This window comes from Phalacrocorax aristotelis, chromosome 6, assembly GCF_949628215.1.
Source record: "Phalacrocorax aristotelis chromosome 6, bGulAri2.1, whole genome shotgun sequence".
Taxonomy (NCBI): Eukaryota; Metazoa; Chordata; class Aves; order Suliformes; family Phalacrocoracidae; genus Phalacrocorax; species Phalacrocorax aristotelis.
Genome location: NC_134281.1, coordinates 30,020,934 through 30,044,410, shown reverse-complemented (window position 1 = coordinate 30,044,410; position 23,477 = coordinate 30,020,934). Strand labels below are relative to the sequence as shown.

Below are 23,477 nucleotides of genomic sequence, written 5' to 3'. Positions count from 1 at the left end.
GGTTCAGGGGATCTTAACTCTTTGGTTCAATTTTTGCTGCTTTCATTGACTTGTATAGTAATTTGTGCACTCAACTCCTCTTTGCTTTCATTGTGGGTCCAAAAAAGTAGTCCAAAAGACAGCTCAAGAGGCACCCTAAGTTAGTGTTTTTAAGGTTGTTTGAGATCCCTGAGTTAGCATGCTGATGTTTGCAGCTAGTGCTTGTGTAGAGAAGATGATCATAGTTCATACAAGCTGTCTGTGAGCAAGGGACTCCCACAGAAGAAAAATAAGTTTATTGTGGTTTTAGTCTCTATAAAGAAGTACATGGGAAATATGATAGAAATAGATAATCTATTGATTATAGAATCATTACGAGAAACCTTTCTTCTTGAACAGCAAGAGTCATTCTCTTGAGGTGAGACAGGTGAAAATAGTCAGAATTTGTTTCCTAATGCCAGTTTTACAGGTCAAATGGGTAGGAATGCTTTCCCCATGCCTCCAGTTTCCCATCACCCTAAACCTTATCTCCCAAACCAGGAACTCAGCCCTGTTCCACTCCACACCTCTGAGTGCACAGCCCACGCCTCTACTCCTTGCTCTTCATGGCTCCCGTTTATCACAGCTTTCTTATCTGCTGCCGCACACCTGCCCATCCCCTGTCCTCACTCTTTGCATCTCCCTCGTCAGGGGGAGGTTTCCAGCTGATGGTCAGAGGTCGGGGTTGCAGAGGGCAGCATGGTGGGAGCTGCCCGCCCTGGCGCAGCCTGGCTGAGGCAGGACGAGGAGGAGGAAGACCCTCTTTCTGCTCCTGTCGGAGCCACCTGAATTGCCCGGTGGGCGAGTGCCGGGCAGGCTCCTCACGCCTCTGCAGAGCAGGACAACGACAATGTCGAGTACCGCCGCTGGCAGCGGCGTCGGGGTTTACTGTAAGGTTTAACTTACTTGTAGAAATAAGTTTTTAAAATTAAGCTCCCACCTTTGTGTATTTAGGGTTTGTTTTGTTTTGTTTTGTTTTAATTATTCTGGAACGGTTCGAAAACTGTCAGCAGCGGGGCGGGAGCCCCGGAGGCGGCCGAGGGAAGCCCCGAAGGCAGGCGGGCGGTCGCCCCGTCCCGCCGCCCCCCCCCGGCCGCCAGAGCGCGGCACAGCCGGCTGGCGGGGGCTGGGAGGAGGCGCTCCCTTCGTGCCCCGTCCCCGCTGGAAGCCGAGCAGGACGCGCCTCACCCCGTCCCTCTCACGGGGACGCCGGGACGCGGGTGGATGGACGGGCAGACGGCCCCGCTCCCGGCGGCGCCCCCCGGGGAGCTGCAGCCCCCCTCCGGGCAGGCACTAGCCCACCCGCCCCAACTTTTCGGCCGGGGCTGCCGGCGGTAAACAGGAAGCCCCTCGGCGGGGCCGGGCCGAGGCGGGGCCTGAGGCGGCCGCCCGCCCTCCCGCCTCCCGCCCCGCGGAGCCGAGGGGCCGCTCGGCTCGGCCCGGCCCGGCCCGCGGCGGCTCGGCTCGGCTCGGCTCGGCTCGGCCGGGCCCGCGGCGGCCGCTGACAGGGCGGAGCGGCGGCGTGCCCCGTCGAGGCGCCCCAGAAGGCATCGAGAATGAAATTGCTGTGGAAAGCTAAAATGGTAACCGGGTGCCCTCCCCGTCCCCCCCTTCCCCTGCCCGCGGGGTGCCGGTGTCGGCGGGGCGGCCGGGCGCGCCGCTTCCCGGAGCCTCGCTGCTCTTCCTCGCTTCCGAGCGATGCTTGCCTGCACGAGTAACTGTGTGTGCCTGCCTGACACCGGGAGGATGGAGGGAGGGCGCCGGGCGGGGAGTTAGCTCCCCTTCGGAAAAATTCAGATGCATGTTTTCTGTCCGCGTTGCAGCGGCTTGCGCTCTTTGCCACAGTCAATGATCTAGGAAACGAGGAGTCATTGCTGCACAGGTCCAGTTAAAGTTTAGAAGACATTGCACTTGGGTTTTTTTTTTCCATTCGCTTTCTATTATTTGTGAGTTTTAAAGCCTTGACTCTGTAAAGTTTTGGGTTTTTTTTTTTTTGTAGCTTGAAATAATAGGTTTTGGAAAAGCAAACTACAAGCGCTTTAGATCCCTCCTGTCAAAAGAAAGAAAGGGTTGCTGTATTTTAAATGCTTGTTAGCTTCAAAGTTTAAAGGCTGTCTGCCTAAGTAATTCAACAGTTTTAGAAAGTGCAATTCCTTCCATAAATGAAAGGCCAAAGAGATTAATTGCTTTAGAAAAAGGGGGAGGGGGAGGGAGAGGGAAGAGAAGACTGCTAATCAAAACCAAACTATTTCCTTAGAAAAGACTTTATACAACTATTTAAAATATGTGCTAGTCTAGGAAAAATAGTTAAATGGAAAGTCAGGGTATCTTGATACCACAGCAAAGGACAGCTTGCCAAGAATATCTCCAGTGTTCCCTCAGTCTGAAAGTATCCCGGATTGCTTTGATTGTTGCATTTACATTGTGCAGCCCATCTTCTGCCCTCAGCTCTGCATGCAGCAGTAGAGCACCTGGTATAGATTGTGGTTAGCAGAAGAGGGAAAATGTTCCTTTCTCTCTCTTCCCCCCCTTCCCTTTTCCTGGCAGAGCACAATTCAGGACTGGGGTGAAGAGGTAGAAGAGGGAGCTGTTTACCATGTCACCCTGAAAAGAGTGCAGATTCAGCAGGCTGCCAACAAAGGAGCAAGATGGCTAGGGGTAAGTAAAGCTGGCAAGGTGGCATGTTGGAAGGTTGCTCATGGACTTTGGAGCCTGCTCCAGGGAGCTGAATTCCACATGATATTAACTTTTAGCACTGACCACTCTCACTATTTAAAAAAGAAACAAAACACTGAAATTGTCTGTCTGGGTCATCTGAAATAACTCTCCCTGTGTTGACTCTTCCTCTTTTCTTGACGTGTAAAAAAGATTTGACCAGTTGTGGCCATGGGTCAGATGATGCTTAGCACAGAAATAAGGATCTTAGCTTATGACCTGAGAAGTTGAACATTTAACTGTTACTTCAGACTGAGCTATGGCTTGTTTCTGCTGTTAGGAACCTATCTCAGGTCTCCCAAGCAAATAGTTATGGTGTTTTGACTAATGAAGGTCACTCAAAAGTTAGCAGAAACTTCCTCAAATCTTAAGTGAATATAAGGTGGGTGGGTTTTTTGTATTGCTTTCTCAGCCATGTGAGAAATTGTCTGCATTTCTGCAAGAATTACAGCTCTGTCCTGTTTTTTCAAAGTTCTATTTCAAAGCACGAAGGCTTTAGTGAGTAAAAGGAGCTTAAATGCACACGCACGCAATTTGGCATGCTGCTGAGTGCCTTCACCTTTGTCAGGCCAAGTCCCCAGCTGATATAAAATGTCCTCACTTCAGTGGAATCAGTGCAGCTGTGGCAGTTTGAGCCAGATCCTCAGGAGGTGGTTATAACTTTCACATCATTTTGTTATGTTTATATATTTTCTTTGGAATCAAAGGCAATAATATAAGAACTTGGTTTGATGTAGTATCCGGGTTGGAGTTTAAAAGACTCTTAAAACTGGCCTGAGATTTATATCAAATCATTTTCTTGTGAAGTTCCACGACATAAAGCAATAGAGCAGTGCTGAAACCACAGTCAAGAAAGATAAGCAAATTCTGTCCTGCCTACAGATAGTGCTTAGAATCTCCCCTTCCCATGTTTCCAAGAAGTACATAGAGTTCTAATGAGAACACTTAATTTCAAATCTGCTCTCATTGAGTGGCAGATTTCCAACCTCTGCCTCCTGTTTTTGCAGGAAAAATATTAAAAAGTATTTTTGAGCTCCTGTAAATTTCCTAGCTGGTGGTTTTGGGTAAGAGGTGGAGATCATTCTTAATGTGTCTGTGTCCCATAAATGTACTTTAGAAAAGTAGAATTTTATCCTGTTTTGGCTGTCTTGTTCCTTGTACACAGAAAGAGTTTGCCAGGTCTTGGTCATATTCTCAAAGGAAGAGTGCATAGGTGTTCCTGAGAACATCACCACAGCTGATGGTGCTGGTCTTCATAGGAAGACAAGGGACTGCAAGGTCACAGAAGTGACTTTTAGCTTTCTGTGGCTAGTGTTAGTTTTTTTTTTCAGGTCAAAATTGAGCCCTGTTTGTGAGGAAGGAGGCGGTGTGTCAGAAACCTGCACCTGTTCCAGGCATAAACTGGGGACTTCAGCTTCTAGGCTCGCGTCTTTCACTAGCAAAAATCTCATGCATATTATTTAAAAATAATTTTAAACATATGGGCTGTCTTTTTCCTTTACAATCTTTAGAATGTCATATATTTTAAGGTATTTTTGTGATCTTATTTTATTAATGGCTTTACTGTGGTCCAAAAGTCAATAAATAGCCTCCAACCCAGAACATTAGTTATGAATAGCCATCCCCGCCCCCAACAGTTTTGCCTTGAAAAGCATAATTGTGTCTTTTATAATTGTCATCAGGTGATCTCTTTTTTTTTTATAATCTGGAGCCTATAGGGTTTTATGATTTTTTTCTATGCTTTGAAATTCATAGCACTAAATTAATAAGCTGCTGGATTTATCAATGTTGGCCTTATTTTTTTCAATGGTGCTTTAAGTTAGGCTTAGGTTGAAGACTCAAGGTCAACGAAAGCATATGGCAACGACCTATTTGTGCATCAAGTATTGAGCCTTCATTGTATCAAGTACAGTAACTCTGTTACTGATTGAATGCCTGGGTGGATTTACTTTTTAAAATGTTACTTTTTCAATGTCAGTTTGTGGCCTGTGAAGGTCTACTCAGCAGTTCGACCTCCTCTGAGGCACTGAGCTTCTCGCGGTTTATTGGTGCAGGTCAAGTTCTTCGGGACTTGAAAAGCCTAAGTCTTTTAAAACCTCGATGTTGCATGTGGCTGTTAAATATTGTGTGGTATCAGTGCAGGGGGTTCATCCAGCAGTTCCAGAGTTGTTAGTTCTTAGTGGTGCTGCATTTGTCAAGTGATTGGGAAGCTTTTCAGCTGAAGGTGTTAGATGGTAAATTATTTGATATATCTGAGAGAAACGCATATCTAACTGAAAAGTTCATAGAACCTGTGTTGAAAGGAATATGAAAGGTCTTATTTATTCTGAGTGTGTTGTGATTTATTACCAAGTCCTTCAATTACTGAGAAGCTTGAAATCTTGCTTAAACACATTCTTTACACGTACCAGTAGGTGAATGAACCTAGATCTTTTATGTTTCAAGAAGTCTAATAAACCTTTCTTAAAATTCTCTATCCTAAGAACCCATCCGGGGTTCTTTAATGGTTGGCCTGGTTATGAGAAAATTGTCTGTTTAAAAGCAAATCATAAGATTACAGCTTAAGCACTGTAAACACATGCCTATTTAAATATAGAAATGTCTTTCTTTTGTTTCAAACTTCTACAATTAATGAGAAAAAGACAAGCAGGCTGTGACTTATGCAGTCATCAGCAGTTCCATAGCTTTTAAAAGTGTGAAGATTTTGTATAAATACAAATTTTCTTAGCCTTAAGATTAATAATAGACATCAAAAGATGTCAATAATGGCTATTGGTTTTGTCACTAAATATTAGTCACTAACTAGTGAAGCTTAAGACTTTAGGCACTATGGTATTATGAAATAATAAAAGCCCTGGTGGTAGCTCAGTGTTGTGATAGAAGCTGCACAAAAACACTACCCTGACTAAAAAGAATTTACAGATTAAATATCAAATGAGGCTTGTCTGTTCACTTATGTTGCCTCAGCTGATGATTGATGTCTAGGAAGTGGTATCAATTTTTCAAGATTCTGATTTTTCTCAAGTTATTTGTAGATATCAAGGCAACAGAGAGTCAAATGTAACTTGTGGAGATGTTGAGAGGGAATACCTCCCAAACACAATAGGTTCACTAAGAGAAAGCATGAAGGCATTTTTTGAAAACAAAGTGGGTTTTGGTGTCTCCAGGATAGACCTTGAGAAGTCTCCAGGATCTTGAGAGTGATGGTGTGGAGATTGGGAACAAGCCACGAAGGCCATGGAAACTGAGATACGTGGCCTAAATTCTTTGTGAGAGACAAGGATGGAGAAGTAGGGATCTGTATAGATGGATGGCATGCTCAAAAGAGGGGATGGGGAGAATGCTTTCTGCAGCGGGCTGCTGAGTGGGCATTCAGCATCATTTTAAACGTGTTATGTCAGGCTACAGGAAAAGGCATATTGGTAATGGGAATGGAAGGCTTGAGAGTGCAGCAAGGGATTTTAATGATGTGGCTAGAAAGAGGAGGTTGTATTTTAAAGCTATGACACAGAAAGAACCTGAAAAATGAGATTCAGCTTACCTCTGAGGATGTGAAGGCAGCCCATAGGGAGGCTGACACTCTGTGTGTCAAACAGGATGGTGCTATTGTCCATGAAGAAAAGGCAGCAAAGCAGAAAAGACAGGTGAAACGTTTAGGATTCTATGGGGTTTTTTTGATCTTGAACTGACAGCCAGGTACGGATGAAATGAAACAGAGACAAGCTGAATCATACCATAGCCAGAAGTAGATAAGAACAGTAAAGCAGCGGCTGTAAAAGTGGATCAGCTGCTAAACACCTGAATTTCCGTTGCCAGGAGCAGTATGCTGACAGAGTATGAATGGAATTGGAAAGGGTGAACTCCATTGAGTGGTTTGTTGTAAATAGTAAACTGAAAAGTAAACAGTTTGTTCACAGAGAAAGGAAAAAGCAGGAGGTAGAGAAGTAAGTGGAGAGGTAGGGGGAATGTTTAAGAGGTGAGAGACTGAAAGAGACTTTGACTAGGAGAGTGACAGGAGTATAGGAGGCAAAAGGTACAAGAGAAAGGTATGAGGTGGGATTGGATCTACTGGACAAGTGGAAGGATCAGAGGAGGACCACAGGAAAGAAACTTCTGCACTTGTGAAATGGTAGAAATGAGTATTGTTCACAGGGTCCTTTGCAAAGAGGAACAAGGGCTGGAGAATTTGAGGTGCTGGGACTATGGATGTGGAATGAGATTAAATTGAAATACTGGAATTGCTTGACTATAGAGTGGACAAAATTGAAGAAAGAGGGGAAGGAAAAAAGGCCTTTCTAGTGAAGGTAATTGGCCTGGCCTTTGTTTGTGCCAGATGCCGGTGGATGCATACACTGAAGATGGACCAGGGCTAGGGGGTAGCAGAATGGTCCTTACAACGGTGGAAAGAGAAAAGAATGAATGGTGCAAGACAATAAGGCAGGAAGAAAAGGAATGACCATGTACATAGGAAAGAGGCAACTGAGGGGTGGTTTAAGGCTACCTGGATGAGTGAATAACCTTGGCAATTGACAAGGCTTGAACCAAGGCAGCAGATACTTACTGCCAGCTGACTCCTTCATCAAATGACTGATCCAATAGGAGGTGATGCTGGGTCAGTGGGGTTTGCCTTAAACTGGCTTTCAGGAAGTGATTAAATCCTGTAGAAAGGTAAGTAGAGTAGGTCTGTAAGATGCTTAGCTTTACAGTGGCACACTTGGAAACTGTGGGAAGTATTTGTGAAGTCAAGTAGAGTAGGAAGTTCGGATAGTTGAATATGTGAGCTTGGTAGTTTGCAAGTCAAAACTGCAAACACTACCTTGACTTCTAGTTTGAATAAGGGAAAAAACTTACAGAAAAGGGTGCAGGAATAATAACCTAATAAGACTTTTTTTTTTTCCCTTAAGGAATTAGGTTTTGACAAATAGAGAAAAATAGAGAAAAGCTCTTGTCAGCAGAGAAAGCTGTATCTAAGAGTTAAAATAAGAGTTGCAAAAAGTCTAGCCTTACAAAGCAAAAGAAAACACGCAGCTAAAAGTTTGTCAGCATATAAGAACAAAAACAAAATCTGCTACACAGAATGAGGTAGGCAAAAATGTATTTAGATTTTTGTGTTATAATTCCTATTTTATATAAAGATGAGAGGTGAACCTGGAGGTTGGTGGTGATGATGGCACATGGGGCTTTCACATGTCTTTATGTTTTGTTTTTGCATAAGAGTTTGATGCATGCCTGCACTGGGCAGCTGGTAGTGTCCAGCCCAGAACTACAAAGGAATTGGTGTATGAAATGATAGTTGAGCAGCAGGGAGTTTAATTCATCTGTCAAGTCAGAAATTACATTGTATGACTGGAGAACAGCAGTGATGCCTGTATTTGGGGTGGTGGAGGTGTGATCTAAGTAGGTAGGAGATATTTGTCTTGTGAAGATAACTGATCTTCTGGATTTAGAAAGGCTGTGGGTTTAATCTGTTTATTTGAAAGTCTACTCTTGAAATCACTTGAAAAAATTTGTCTCTGGACAGACTAAGGAATTATAAGGTAGGTGAAGGATCTGTTGAAGAATACCTGCTGCTGCAGCTCAAGCTGAAGGAGGGACTGTTGGTCTGGAGGTAGGTGCCTATGGGAGCTCTGTGTGTGTCAGGCCTGTGACTGAACTGCTGTCATGTGTTCATTAGGATCAGTGACATAAAAGCAGAAACATGCTGACAAAATCTGATGGTTTAGCAGAGGAAGAAAACACATGGAGGATGGAAATATCCCACAGGCTGACATTCAGGACTGCTGTACAGAACTGTGTTGAAATTAAGTAGCACAGAATGCAAATGCATGTTTGTGAATGAATTAAAATAATTTCTGCTATAGGATGATTTTTTTTTTTATCCTCGTCGCTTCCAACATTGGGTGTATTGGTCAATTGCAGAATACATGAGCCACCAGCATGATGCAAAACAGAAAAGGCAAATGTGATGCTCTGTTGGTTTAGATTATTGCCAGCAGAGATGGGAGGTGTGAATCCCCTTGTAGAGTGTCCTGGCTCACAGTCTGTAGTTCTGGTCATTTTTGGAAAAATCGATTTTAAACTGGAAGGGAGACAGGAGAGGACTTTTGGGATCATCAAGAAAATTATTAATATGTCTGATGATAATCTGAAGACTATAGCTTAGTGAGGTTAACAAAATTAAGATTTAGGGAGTATATGATTAATACCTATTAAAAAAAAATGAACTAAGCACAAGGGAGGGAAAAGAACTATTCACACCAGCTATAGACTGCTGTATAAATTGTTAGAAATTAGAAGAAAGTTTCAAATCATCAGAGCAATGACATAGCGGAGTGGTGCTCCACCAAGAGTGGAGGAAGCAAAGAACCCAACAGCATCAACATTGGAGCTGGATCAGTTGGTGAAGAAGATTATAAGGTCATTTCCTGTAATAGTAGAACACAGCACCCTCCAACTGTATGTTTCTAAGCCAAGAAGAAATATAAGAGCAAGAAAGTGCTCAGCAAAGAGGAGGATTGGGGTAGATCATTGATATGGAAGCTGTGTTTTTGAGGGAAAAATGTGGAAGTTTGTGACAAGAGAAAGAGACATCTAGACTGTGTAATCAGAGAGAGGGTAGTTGATTGTGAGGAGCTGATTGTATGTAAGAGATGAAGACGAGAGTCCGGAGAAGAGAGACTGCAGAGGAGAACATTTAGGAGTCATTATTTTATGGTAGGTCACCCACAGTCTTATCCAGGCTAATGAAGAAAATGTGTAGTTGTAAAGCCTTGGTTAATTCAAGGTAGATAGTGGTGCTGGTCTCTCCTGCTGCTGGAGAGACCAGTATGCAAAGAGGAGGTCGCTGTCAGATTTTAGGTTTGAAGTTGTTGCTCTAGAGGCAGGGAGAGAAGGCCAGGTGGGAGTGAGGAGTACGGTGGGGACATGGATGAGGAGAGTGCCCTGTTTGTGCAGATGTCTGAGTAGGCACTGGGAAGCAGAATATGAAGGACTGGAGGCAGAAAAGTAGCAGTGAGGTGTTAGAAAATGTTGGTGTGGAATTGGAGGAGGGGGAACAGTGGTGTAAGAAGAATAGAGTGTATGTGGTGCCCAGAAAATGAGCAGTGAAAAGCATGGGTGTGGCATGGGCAGATGGACAAGACTGCAAACTGAAAAGCAAACAAAAGTTTGTAGAATGCTGTGAAGTGACTTTTGTAGACCTCCCTGTTAAGCAGCTAGGGTGCTTTATCTCACCCTTCTAGGGGCTGGGCGTGGCGGGGTGGGTGACTGGTGTCCAGCACTCGAGGAATCTGAGGAAAGCAGAGACGATTGAGCCTTCAAGGCAGGAGGGCATCGCTAATGCTTGCAAATGTTTTTCTATTGGAGTCCTTAATCCAGGAAGGAGTGAGAAAGAGACCTGCACTCTGCCTCTGGAGTTTCTATTTGGGCAGGTCACAGGAAATACAGTCAGGAATGGGAGTTCCTCCAAGCCTCTGTGCACAGGAGGAGCCCTGTAAAGACTGTATCTCCTCATCTTAAATGATTGCTGAGCTTTCAAAGCCAATCCTCAAGCATCAGGTTTCTTGCTCTACTGACGGATGACACAGGCTGCTCTTCCTTTGAGTCTTAACTATCCAGATAACCCAGAAATACTATGCTCCCTCATGGCCAGCGCTGCCTGGTTTCGTTAGCCATTGGTTACGTGGCTAGAGTGGATTTTAGATATATGGTTTTTTTTTTTTTCTTTCTACTTTCTTTTTTTTGGCCACAGCTGAACTTTGGGCTCTGCGGTTTGTTCAGGCAGAGAATGATTCAAAACATCTCTCAAGGTGTCTTTAATGCTATAACATTGGGTGTATAGCAGAACATGTTCTTCCAAAACTATAAATGAAGTGCTGTACAAGGGTGCTTTAAATACCTTCAAAATTCTGAAAGGGAGAAAGCTGAAAAGTACCAAATCTATCATTAAATATTTTTGTGTTTTCTTAACACTGATATTATTTGATAACTACCTTTTCTGAGAAATTTGTGGTGTTTTAGAGATGCATTTTGAATGATTGTCTCTCACTGCACACTGCATATGACAACAAGTTTGGCTTCTAAACACCTCTACAGTCACATACATTGGCAGGAAGCTTGTGTTGGAGAGTTCGGTCAGGAAAACATTACAGAAACTTCTAACTAATCTGTATCCCAGTTAGGACCTAGGACATAACCTTCTCTTTGACTCAAACAATATGTCAGAAAAGTTTCAGCTTGGATTGATTTTCTTTCCAACACTGACATCCTAAATAGGGGTTGAGATTTAAATGGTGCCTGGAACGATCAACATTTTTGGAACATGAAAAACCTCAAATTTTCTCTGAGCCTGCTCCTGCCCTCCTATATGCCCTTCTGAGCCAGCTCTGTGATCTTGTTTTTATCTTGCTCTTGGGTCCCAGATGTTCTGGTCAAGTGTAGTTTCCTGTGCGACCAGCAGGCAAGGACTTGGCTGATCTTTGCCCTTGCTGCAGCTTGCTGTTTTGTCCTTTGATTTATAGTATATGTTGGTCCCTTTTGGCTAAAATGGAGTCTTTGGAATAAGGTTCCTGCAGCCTGTCCCAACTGCCCAGACCAAGGCCAGGGTGTAGTTCTGACCATATGTTTGGCAGAAGGAGAAAAGCAGTTCCTGAGGAGCTGACAGGCTCCCTACAGAAACTGGGTTGCACTATTGTCTGCTCTGAATGCTGTCTTCTCCAAGGAACTCTCTTGGAGATGGGGAAGGAAGATGGGGTGTGCTGACATTAATTTTGCATGGCGGAAGACGCCTGTCAACTGCTGGAGACCTGCAAAGAAGGTATGAAGGAGATTTGAGAGGGAACCGAATGATTTTACCTGTAGACAGGTACATAGTTATCAAAAAGAAAGCCTTGGCATCTCATTCAGCTTGCCTTTTGGTTTTGAGTAGGCTCTTTCTTCCTGCCCTTTCCTTCAGTTGTGGGCATAGTAGTACCATAGCGCTGTAGCCCTTATTAATGACTTCTTATGGAATATTTTCTCCTTACTTCCTGGTTCAGGCACAGATCTCTGCTCCAGGGGTATCCCAAGTAGCGCTCTTCAATGTGGTCATCAGCTGGGTAAAGGCTGTGTGTGGAACAGACACTCAAAAATGAAACCTGAGCTTATTATGAGTTTTAAAATAGAAGCCTGAAAGATTACTGTCTTTTACTTTCACAGTTCCAAATACAAAATACATAATTAGAAGGGTTACTGGCTTTGTAGCACAGTATCATTCTCTCAGCTGAGTGTAAAACCTCCCATTCCAAGCTATCAAAGGGTGACAGGATGGCAGTGCTATAATCTTGCGTGTCATTAACACTGAGTTAAGGCTGTACGATACTCCTGCAAGGCCACATGGAACTAGAGAGAGAGAGACACAGGCAGCCTCCCTTCCTACAGGGCTGTGCAGAGGCATCTCTTGCTAATAATGATCCTTATATTAAGTGCAATAATGAGAGGTAAGGGAAGCCTCTTGAGCAAATGTTGCTGGGGACTGCACTGTTCTGTTTTTGTGCTGGTTGCGTGTGACTGCATTTTGAAAATCTCACAGCCAGCCTGCTGATGTATGGAAACTTGCTTTTTGGTGTGCTTTCAGCTTACCTGTGACATGTAGGAATATAATGGTGTCCTGTACAATAATTAATTCCCACTGGGGATTCCTCCCATAGCCAGGGTGCCTGTCTTTTTAAATTATGTTTCCTGGATGGTAGAAGCTCTCCCAGAATTGTTGCATCTTAACTGTCTTGCTGCTAACATCACCAAATGTTTCCTTGCTTGCTTTTTCAGGAATAAATAAGTGGAAGGAATAACAAAAAAATCAGCTCACTCTGCAAAGAAACTGGCATTTTCTTCCTGAATGCTAGAAGATCTAGGTCACTTGTTGGGTTAAAGAAGTGTTGGCAAGGAATGTGGCTATGTGTCATCGGAAAGCCTGGGAGAAGCAGCATATGAACTGGACTGAGATGCTGTAAAGAGAATAGCCCTGGAGAAACCATTAGTTTTACAGTTTTGGTTTTGATGTTTTCATTTAAGAAACAGGCTGAAGCATTGCGAGCATGTTAGTCACGCTTGGATTTAAATTTAGCCTTGGTAAAGCTAATTAAAAATACGTTTAGTGACAGTGTATAAATGCATGCTTTGAACTTGCATCTGCTGTAAGAATCTATTTTGTAGTTATAGAGCTTCCTATAGCCAGCATTGTAAAGGGGTACAGCTGTGTGAAGATACGAGCACAAAGCGATCAGATCATGGCCTAGCCCCTTGAAGAAAATGGGGTTACCTTGTGTGAAAGGGCTAAACGAATGCTAGCTCAGTGTGAATCCTGTTCTCACTTGTCTTTGTGTAGCCAGTGTGTAGTATCTTGTAAACCAGAGGCAAGATGTGTGTGATGTCTTAGTGTTGTTTATCAACCCAGTAAGATAGTATCAGAGACTGTAAAACATTATCTTTATGCACAAGAAACCCCCCCCCTCCTTTTTTGTAACACCAGAAAAACAGTGTGTCCCTCTTGCATTTGAAATGTTATATTCTTAGCAGATTGCTCAGACAGCAGAAAAGCTGCTTTTGTCTAGTGGATGTGGAGGGGGTTGACAGACCATTCTTTGAACACTCGGGATGGTATTTTGATATGTTTTATTTGCATACTTTTCTGTATCTCCTCATAGTTAACACAGATACACCTAGACCTCATTCCTAAAGGGCTGAGCAGCTGACCAGTAGTTGTCTCCAGGGAGTTGTGGTTTGCCTCTGCAATCTCTCAGAACTTCTTTTGCCCTTGATTCACCCCCAAAATGCTCTCATTTCATGTTCAGTGACCATACATATGCTTGAGATGTGACTTGTAGTTCTTCTGGGTGGTACAGCAGCATTTGGGGCCGAAATATAAAGTCTGTGTTGTGTCCTTACACCTTCTAGAATAAGGATTTTATTGAGATGTATGAGAATGTGAGGTGGTTTTTGTTAATTTCTTTTTTTAATAATGTTTTAAGCTATAGTGAGGAATTCTATATTTTGGACCTAGAAATCCATTTACTATTTATGGAAATCACTTTAACTTAGACCAAAATGAAGTCATGCTATCACCTGAATACAGCTGCACTGTAGCTCAGTTCAGCACCGTGCCATCAATAATTTAGGTACCAGAAGGAAAGTAAGAACATTGCCAAGTGAAACGATAATGGTCTTGCATTCTTACACCATCTTTCATCCAAATGACTTTCAAAGCATGACCACAAATTTTCACCAGACAGACTATGTGAAACATGTTGTAATGTAACAGAGCACAAAGGTACGATTTGGGTGGGGCTTGAAACTCAGCAGTAGTGCTGTTGCCTGAGAGTTGGTAGAGTTCCCCTTTCTCTGGGGAGGTGGGAAAGAGAGGAGAAGACAGTGTTTTTGGGACAATGTGACTTTAAGAAGGCTATTTTTTGAGGTTGCCAAAGAGGTTGAAGCTTTAGAAAAAGTTCTGGGGGAGACGGATTATCTGTCAAAGTTGCATGCTAACATTTATTTAGTGGCTTCATAGTGTTATCACATGGATATCTTCTCAACATGTGGCATATATGCTGCAAGGAGCAGCTGCTTAACAATGCACAGCAGCACATTGAAACAATTTAGGACCAGAAGTGAATTAATTAAAACCACCTGGGGAGAAGACCTGTACTTCTGAGTTCAGAGCTCTGTGGAAGCATTCACCCACAGTCTAACAGCAGTTGTGAAAGCAAGCTCAAATATTAAGCTGTAGTGGGGAATGAAGCGAAGTTTAGAAAATACTACTGAGGAGATTACACTAGCACCTCATTTGTTCCTGATGCTTGTTCCGTCATCTCAAAGAGAACTAGAAAGGGGAACCATGGGTGGGATAGATTGTCAGCATTTGGAGACACTGAGAAGGTGAGGACTGTTAAATCTGCATCTTTGTGCAACTAGGGTTGATGTACACCTTTAACAATAAGACCATTTGTCAAATCTTCCTAGGATTGGGGCCTGATATTGGCAATGAATAGGAGGATATAGCAACGGCATTTAACATAGTGAGTGGAGAAGGGACGCAAACACTCTAGGGAGCGTTTGGTGGGTTTGAAAGCAGGCGGGGGAAAAAGAAATGTGTAATTTTACATTGCATGTAATTAACGTGAAGGACTCACTGCTAGAAGAAGTAATTGAGTCCAACTGAGTCTAGAAGGATTCAGAAAGGATTAGACATTTATATAAATAATGAGAACAAATGCATGAGTACTGTATGAGAATTAAAACACAAGACATGTAACATTTTGTGATTTGAGTTGAGAAGAGCCTTTCTCTTTAGAGTGGTTATTCCGTATGTTATGGGTGTTATTTCTTCACCTTCCTCTATAGAGTCTGGCCTTTGTCAGATGGGAAAAACATCTAGTTTAGTTTAAAATGACAATTATTATGTGTTGCTGTTTATAAAGTTCTGGTTTCAATTTGTTTGCAGCAAATATTTAACGAGGCAGAATAAAATTGAACACAGGCACCCATAAAAAGAATCATGAGAACTTTAATGTCCAGAAGATGTCAGGGCCATATTGCAACGTAGTATGGGAGTTTGTTGTGGGCCTGTTTTCCAGCAGTCCTGCAACCTCCTCCTGGTCAGTGAGAACGCTGGGTGCTCAGATCCTGCTTTTTTTGTGAGTAAAACAAAGTTTGTGTCCTTGCTGTTTTAGACTCTGTGAATGTAGGAATCGTGTGGGTTGCCCTTTGCTTTATTCCATTCAACTTCATAATAGCTGCTTTAAAAATAAGGCAGCTAGAACAGAGTATAGTACTCTACATGTGGTCTCATCAGACCTTTTATGCAGTGGAAGAATAATGTCCTTTGACTTGCTTTGGTACCCTTTATTTATACTTTGCAGAATTGTTTGCTTTTTGTTACTGCTTCTAAGTGTTGTGCTGAAAGATTTAATGTTCTGCCTAGTCTAACCCTTTAGATCTTTCTCTGATCTGCATGCCACAGTGTGACCTTTGAGGGTAGTACTTTCAACAGACTTCTTTGCTGGCCTCTTACGTTTCTCTACATGTGGTTGCATAAGCCATCTGTTGCCCATCAGAGTGTAGCTGCCCTTTAACAGCTTTGGCAATCAACATGAAGCTTTGGCAGCTTCCACCTTAGGTGTGAAGCTTTCTGCCATTTTGCATGGTAGCAGTCATTAACATTTTGCTCTGTCAGGTTACTGGGTTGCAGTTTGATGGAGTTTTCACTTGTTCCTCTTTGCCACCAATTTGTGTCCAAATACCAACTTATGTCTGAATTTTTGTGATCATTTCTGCATAGCTCAGCCCTGCATCAGTGCAGAAGTTACTGCATACTGCGAACAACACTGAAATTTGTGGTGGTGGTCCCTTAGCTGCTGCTGCTCCAGTTGTCTCTCGTGACTTAAAAATAATGTGAAATATTCCCTGGGAATAAACAGTTTGCTGAATGTGATATTGAGCACGTGCATAATGGTCCTGTTGTACCAAGTTGAGGACAGTTGTGATACTGGATTTAGAAAGGTACTGAAAGTCAGGAGTGCTCAGTATTCATTTGCTAATGACTCACCCTGGGACTTGAACTGGCCAACTTATCTTCTGGGGTTTAATTTTCTCACCTGTAATATACTTACTATTTGTTTTGAGATTTCATGATCCGAGGAGCATAGAGGCAAACTCTCGTGCTTTGGTATGACTGTATAGTATTCAAACCTACGAGAGAGAAAACTCTTCTACTGTGCCAGACATGATGCAAAAGTTCTGTAGTAGAGCAAGATCCTTTTGATATCCCTGTGACTCTGTTGTACAATCTTTACCGTTGAAATGTTAGAGAGCAACATATTATGCTACTTACAGATGCAGAGGCTTGGCTCTTCTCATCCCTTCTGTAAAGAGAAAGGGTGTTGGGTGAGACAGCAGAGTTTATATCCTCTTTCCTAAAACCTTCCAGCAGGACCCTAGGTGTATGCCATGCAGCACGTAGAGGAGTGCCTCCCCCGTGGAGTGGGTTGCTGTACCAGAGCGGGTTGCAGGGGCTTTGAGTGCTGTGTGGGTCTCCAGCTCACAGCCTGTGGACTATAGCTGGCAATGCTGCCACTGGACCGCAATGGTACTAATAAGGTTTGGCATTTAAAATGCTTTTGCAGAGTGATCCTGTTGTTATATTCTATTCTTTCATCTATTTTCTTCATATGTTCCTCCCACTTTTTTGTTCTGAAAGCAGTTTAAAGGATTATTTTCTTTTCCCCTCCCATCCCTTCAGCTGCTTTGTACAGTTGCTTTTCTCCTTATGAAGGCTCAACCTCTCTCCCAGTCAATAGTGGTTTCTTCCTTTCCAGGGAGTCCATGGACTCTTTTTGCAAATAAACCGACATATTTTTGTTAAGTGGCATTTTCTATTGAAAGGTCTCAGAATGATTGAACAATATGGAATGACTGAATGCTTTGATATGTGATCCAATTATCATAGCTATTGGGCATCAGACTGGAGACTTGCGATGTCTCATGTAGTAGCTCAGACTTCCTGGTCTCAGTGACTCCTTCTGACTCTTAAAAAAATCGTTGATCTAAACTGCTGAGTATCTATATATCCTGAAGCAGAAATAGACAATCACATGTTAAAGAGCTATCTAGCTTTTATTTCCTCCTATACATAGTTTATGCCCTGCACAATCTTGCATAAAAGCTTGCATGCATTGAATTATACTGAGATTCTGTTTTGACTCAAATCAAGTGCAGAATGTCCTTCAGTTGTTTATAGTGTTCACCCAGATAAAAGTTATTAGATGTGGTTGGTAACATTTCAAAGCTTTTGTTGGTGTTGGGATGCAAACAACAAGTCAGTACACCCTTCAGGGTTAACTGTTGTCTTCAGTGCAAAAGAGATTAGTTAACTAAATGCTCCTGAGGTGCGTTTGGAAGCCAGTTTAAATATTACATGCAAATGCAACAAGAAAATTATTATGAAGATATGCCTACACATCCTTTTGTCTGTTTGCTTGTTTTGTAGTAATCTCTGGTTCTATCTGCGGTGCATTTTATATTTTTAGAGTAGAAACCCTTTAGGGCAGGGATGGTGTCTTACGTTGTGACATGGCAGCCATTGTGCTGCTGTTGGAAATGTTTCATAAATAACAGTAATATCTTTCATTTGGGAGTCAGATCTTTCACTTTTGCATTCCTCCCATTGAGTGCTTCAGATTGATTCTGGCTGTGCTTTCGGTCTGCTGGCTCCTTGTAGCACACAAAATGTGAATGAACTCTTGCACACTTACTTAAACCATGAGGCTCACGTTCTTCTTCATGCATAAAGAGTCATCTTGTTCAGAAAATATCAGGTGGCCATAGAGTTAGAGCAGGACAGAGAAGAACAGAGGTATGCTATTAATTCCTGATGGATAATTAAACAATAACCGGGGGGGGAGGGGGGAAGAACAGACAGTAAATGTGGACGATTTCTGTTTTATCTTACAGCCTGACATTTTTTGCTCTTTTGTTCCCCCTTACTTGTGAGCTATACTTATTTTGCATTCTGACTCAATACTTCCACATAATTATGTGTGTGTGTTGATTCGTGTCCATTGCCTGAGGATTTCAGTTCAACTGCAACATAGCATTCTTAAACTGAAGTACAAATGTCTGCAGCGGGTTCAACGCCAGCTCGCGCAACCCGTACTGCTTTCTGCTGTGTCAGAAGTGATGGATTAATGGCTGGGTGCTGTAGTTAAGAAGGCAGTAATTTGTGTGGGTATGCAATAAGTTTAGTTGCCATAGGCTTATGTAGTTTGTCATATGAAATGCAGAATTTGTCACAGAGAAGATAGCTATAGAATTGGCGTAAGGATGTTGCCATCACAGGTATGGTATATATAGACACGCATGTAGTCATAGATATTCCCTTTCTCTGTATGTGTGTGAGAAGGATCCTAAGAGATTCCATGATCTGATCTCCTGTGATGTCTAGATAAGAGTAAAAATGCAGTTTGGCCTGAACTAATGATTGAACTAGTATTTTTGGACTCCTTCAGCACTTAAATAAATGTTCAAGCTGGTAACTTTTGATATTAGGTAACATTAGCTTACCATTACTGCTTTTTCTACTCAGGCCCCACCCTGGAGAGGTCTCTTGGTTTCAAAACAAAGGGTAGTAAAAAGCACAGCCATTGAAATGAAGTTTATAGTGCAGTTTAGGTATGTATTCATGCTGTGGTCATAAAAATGGTTTACTTACTGCTAACCTATTTCTTTTATAAAAGATTAAAAAAGCTTGGCAATAGTGATTGCTCACAGTAATTATTATGAAACATGTAACCATATTTTGTGGACATTTTTTCTTCCTCAGAAATACCTTATGTTTCAAGTTCAATTTATTTTAAAATTTGAACAAGTCTTCTGCTAATTATTTTCTCCTCTATCAGAATGCATTTAATGTCCTCACACTACAGTTTTACTTTCCAGCTATTCATACTACTAAAATCTATCTTGCCTGGTTGTTTACATTGAGTGCAGTAGCAGTTTACACTGATTTCCTGAGTCAGTATAATTTTAATTTCTGTGTACTCTTTAAGCAAGCTTTACAGTGTGAAGGGAAAGCCAACAATACAGTCAGGATGAATAATACCATTTTGGGCTATGTAATGTGCATTCATGCTACTATTACGCAACCGAATTATTACTTGTGGCATCCTTAAATGCATTTTGAGTTCAGCAGTGTTGCCTGCTGTCCCATACAGTACGTTTTTTGTTTCTATTGACTGAGCAGAAAATAATGATGAGCTCCACAATTAAATTACATTCCTGGAAGGGGAAAAAATGGTGTGACTTTTCACAGGAAAGTACTGTAATTTTTGATTACTAACAACATAGATACCAGTGAAAAGGAAAATAGTCTTTATGTTTCTGGTCAAAATACAACTTTTTCCATGTTGACCTATAATTTTCATAAAATGGTGCGACTCTTGCCATATTAAATCTGACTCTGTTAGTGGTAATATCCATTATCCCTTCTCTTTGCTATACTTGGCATTTGTTAAAAAATGACAGCATATTTTGTTTTAGCATTTTTCATGGAAGAAGGATGACAAATGGCGTCACTGACCAGTGTTTCACAAACAAAATTTGTATAATAGCTTTCCTCTGATGTTTCTTAGGGTAGACATAGAGATGTTGTCATCTTTAACATCCAGGCAGCTTATAAATATGAGCATAACTGAGAATTTTCAATGTCTGTGTGGTGGTGATGTCACTGGGCTGATATCATAGCAGTATTAAGTGGCACCAAAATTCAGTTGCACTGGCAATAATCCTGTGATGTCTAGCCTTGTGTCAAAATAATCAAGGGTCGTATAACAATAAAATAGGGAACTAGGGATATGGGAGGGGACTCAATATTAAAATTGCAGTTATGCAGTAATAACAGCATAAATGTTGAGGTGGATGAGACTAGGAACTGAAGCTTGGGACAGGGTTATGTACAAAGACTTGAAGGACAAAGCTTTCGATTTCAAGGCAGACTGAGTTATTTATGGACTTTGGATGATGACTTTAGCAGCTGTATTTTTTATATCTGGGAGGATATTGATGTGGGGAGAAAGGTCCAATGTTGTAGGCCTTTGAAATCTAGATCAGTTTAAAATAAGAGGAAGTATTCTGTATAAGGGCCACAGTGTTGGTACATGTTGTTGAATCATGTAAAGTGACTTCTGCTAGCTTATATAGTCTGCCTTGTATAAAGTTCTTTAGTATTTGCATACAAAAGAAGTCCTGGAAGGAAGAAAAGGGACTCATATGTGCTTTTAGGTCAGTAATTTAGCCTCAGCTGCATAACTTATTGAAGTGAGGGAGGTAGGTCATTACCTGTGCATGTTCATGTTTGTTAGAAGTGCTTTTAAAGTTGGGAAGTTGACATGGCCTTAGCCATTTATGCCATGTTCTCAGGGTTTAGTTAGCTCTTCTGTAGGAGACTTACACACTAATAAGTTAATTCCATTATGTGTATTCAACCTGGCTGCTTATAATGCATTATATCAGCTTGTCATGTCGTTAAAAATATCACAATGATTTTTGGTGGTATTCTTTTTTCAAAGTATTTTTTCATACCTGGGCTTGTGCTACTCCTCGCTTGCTGTGCCCTTAGTTGGTGGCTCATGATAGTATTCTGCAATTGTCTGGTAACAGTGCAAAAGTTAAGGCCATGGGAAGGTCTCTTCTGTTGAACACTCTGGTGTGTCAACCCTATATTAAGATCTAGACTGACCGGTATTCATGACACTGGCAGGTGACTCCTTAAAGACAGTAAAATGGGTGAAGAGGAACTAGGGAGAAGTATTCATTTTGGTAAGAGATGGTTTGTTTTCAAGCTCCCAGTAGACCTTACAAAGAACTGAGCTGGGATGAGGCCTTTTGAGCTGAATACATGAATTTATCATGTTTTCAGTTGCCATTTTTGGCTTCTGCTTGTCTGCTTGTTGCAAGAAAATTGGGTTGGTTTGGTGGTCTTCTACATCTGCTATATGGACTCAGTGTAGAAATGGTGTTGCTTAGTTTTATAGAGTACTTGTCATCTAGTAATGGTTTTTACTTTTCACATCATAAAGTACTTTATAGAGGAGGTCAATGTTAATCTGCCATTCCATAGCTGGAAAAACTGAGACACACAGAGGTCTTGCATATGGCTCTACCCAGGGCTAATATTACCATGGCTTGGATATCCAGAGTGCTAAGACTCTCTTGAGCCACCTTTGAGGACTTCCCAGGAGGGACTCTTCTTCCTGCAAGACTGTTATCTGAAGAGCCAAACTCCTTACCATCTGCAGTTAACAGATGTTCTGCTTTGTGCAGCTGAAATTTTTGAAATTAATTAAAATCTGTGAGCAGAGAAAATAGTTGCACTTCTTCCAAAGGTTGGGCAGTAGTTCTGGCTAAGCTCAGTGGTGGCCAAACACATATTTGGCTGTGTAATCTATTTGTCTAGCATTTTATAGATATGGATGTTACTAACTTCTGGGATGGTGAACAGTAGAAAGATCCTGCTTGATTATGCTGTGGTTTCAGATAATCATAACTGAGGCTTGCATTCTGTATGTAAATACAATATTTGCTGTGCTGTGAGTTTGAACCTCTAAATATTCCTGAGATGGAAGGTGCAGTATACCTATCATTGTAATCTATAGTCAGGATTACTGAAAGCTGTTTCAGTGTCAAGTGAAATATTTGAGCTGTCTGCCACCTTTTGTACTATTTTTCCCCGCTCAACACTCCATCCTTTCTCCTTTTTGGTTCCTCATAAGTAACTCAGCCTGGGAACTGTAAGCAGGCTTCGGCACCTACAAATTTCCAGGACAGACTGGAAGCAGTGAGTGTGTGGGGAGGGAGGAAGAGAAATTAAGATAAGGGTTGTTAGCAAACAATAATTACTGTTTACTGTTTGTGGGGCACAGGGGAACTGCCCCAGCTGCCTATTTCGTTCTCTTAGGGACCCTCTATAATCCATACCTGTAAAAGCTTTTATTAGTTTTGACAGTTAATCACTGACTTGTTTTATGCAAGTCCAAAGACTCTTCCCAAAGCTCTTCCCTCACAGAGAACCTACGTAACACTTCCTTTGTGTCCAGAAGTCAAAATATTTTACAAAATGGGCTGATTTTACTGCCAAAATGGGCAATAAAACCTATTCCTTGCCTTCATTCTGGTGCCCTACTCACTTAGCCGTTTATGATTTTCAGTATTTATTTACTGCTCATTTAGTGGTTGGATGTTTTGGTGTTCCTATGCACTGAAGAGTTTTACAGCAGTAATTCTCATCTAATACAGAAGGGCTTTGGAAAGATATTTAATATGGGACACATTTGTTTGCTGAATTAGAAGAGTGTTTGTCATTTGATGACAGCTATTCCTCAAACAATGTAAGATACACATGACTAAGAGTCTTACCTGACTTACTGGTTTCTTTTTCTTGCTTTTCTATTTTAAATCAGGAACTTACTAAGCTTCAATGTCTGATCAAAACCACCACAAGGAATATTCATACATACTGATGTATTATGAAAATAATACACCCCTGGCATGCTTAAGAGAGAACAAGATTGTGGTGAATTGTAGTGAAACTGTGAAACATGACAAACAAAAAAGAGAAGGGTTTAAGTAATCTCATGTTTCAGGTTCAGTTAACTCAATGAAGACAGTAAGTCAGACAAGAGAAGAGGATGGGAGGGCTTGCCTTGATTTTGTTAAGTCCTTCTAGCAAGACAGGTGAGAGTCAGGATAAGAAGGAGCTTTTTGTAGGTAGGAAGCAATGAGAAGGTAAGTGCATAAATCACACAAGATAGCTAGAGATGGGGCTAAGCTGTGGAAGCAATTTTTGGTCTCTGTAAAAGCTTGTATGCTGCATAGTGAACCTCTCAGAGGACTTGATTCTTACTGAATGATATGGCTACATTCCTTTGCTGCACAGATGCTTCTAAGAAGTGGGCCAAGTTCAGAGGAGGAATTTATATGTTCCCATAGCTGAATAAGTTCCACCATTTGTAAGAGTTGGACAATGCCATTGTAATGTAGACCTCTTTGAAGATTTAATTTCTTAATGCACTTGCTTAAACTCCTTTAGATGCACCCAGCAAGAGATGATGTGTAAATTAGGCTTCTTTACTTTTGCTTTGATTCACTTAGAGCTAGTCCCACATAGTTCACTGATATCCAAATGAGTCTAAATTTGCATAACTTCAGAAGGTGTGAGA

General features: G+C 41.7%; 1 protein-coding gene across 1 annotated transcript in view; it reads left to right on the top strand.

Annotated features, from left to right (window-relative positions):
• The first annotated feature begins 1,459 nt into the window (after positions 1 to 1,459).
• The window catches only part of RGL1 (ral guanine nucleotide dissociation stimulator like 1), an 84,897-nt gene continuing 62,879 nt past the window's right edge, over positions 1,460 to 23,477 (top strand). The window contains exons 1-2 of the mRNA XM_075096792.1: positions 1,460 to 1,601; positions 2,566 to 2,676. Of these exons, the coding sequence (XP_074952893.1) occupies positions 1,575 to 1,601; positions 2,566 to 2,676 (138 nt within the window). The 5' untranslated portion in view covers positions 1,460 to 1,574. The remainder of the gene's footprint in view (positions 1,602 to 2,565; positions 2,677 to 23,477) is intronic.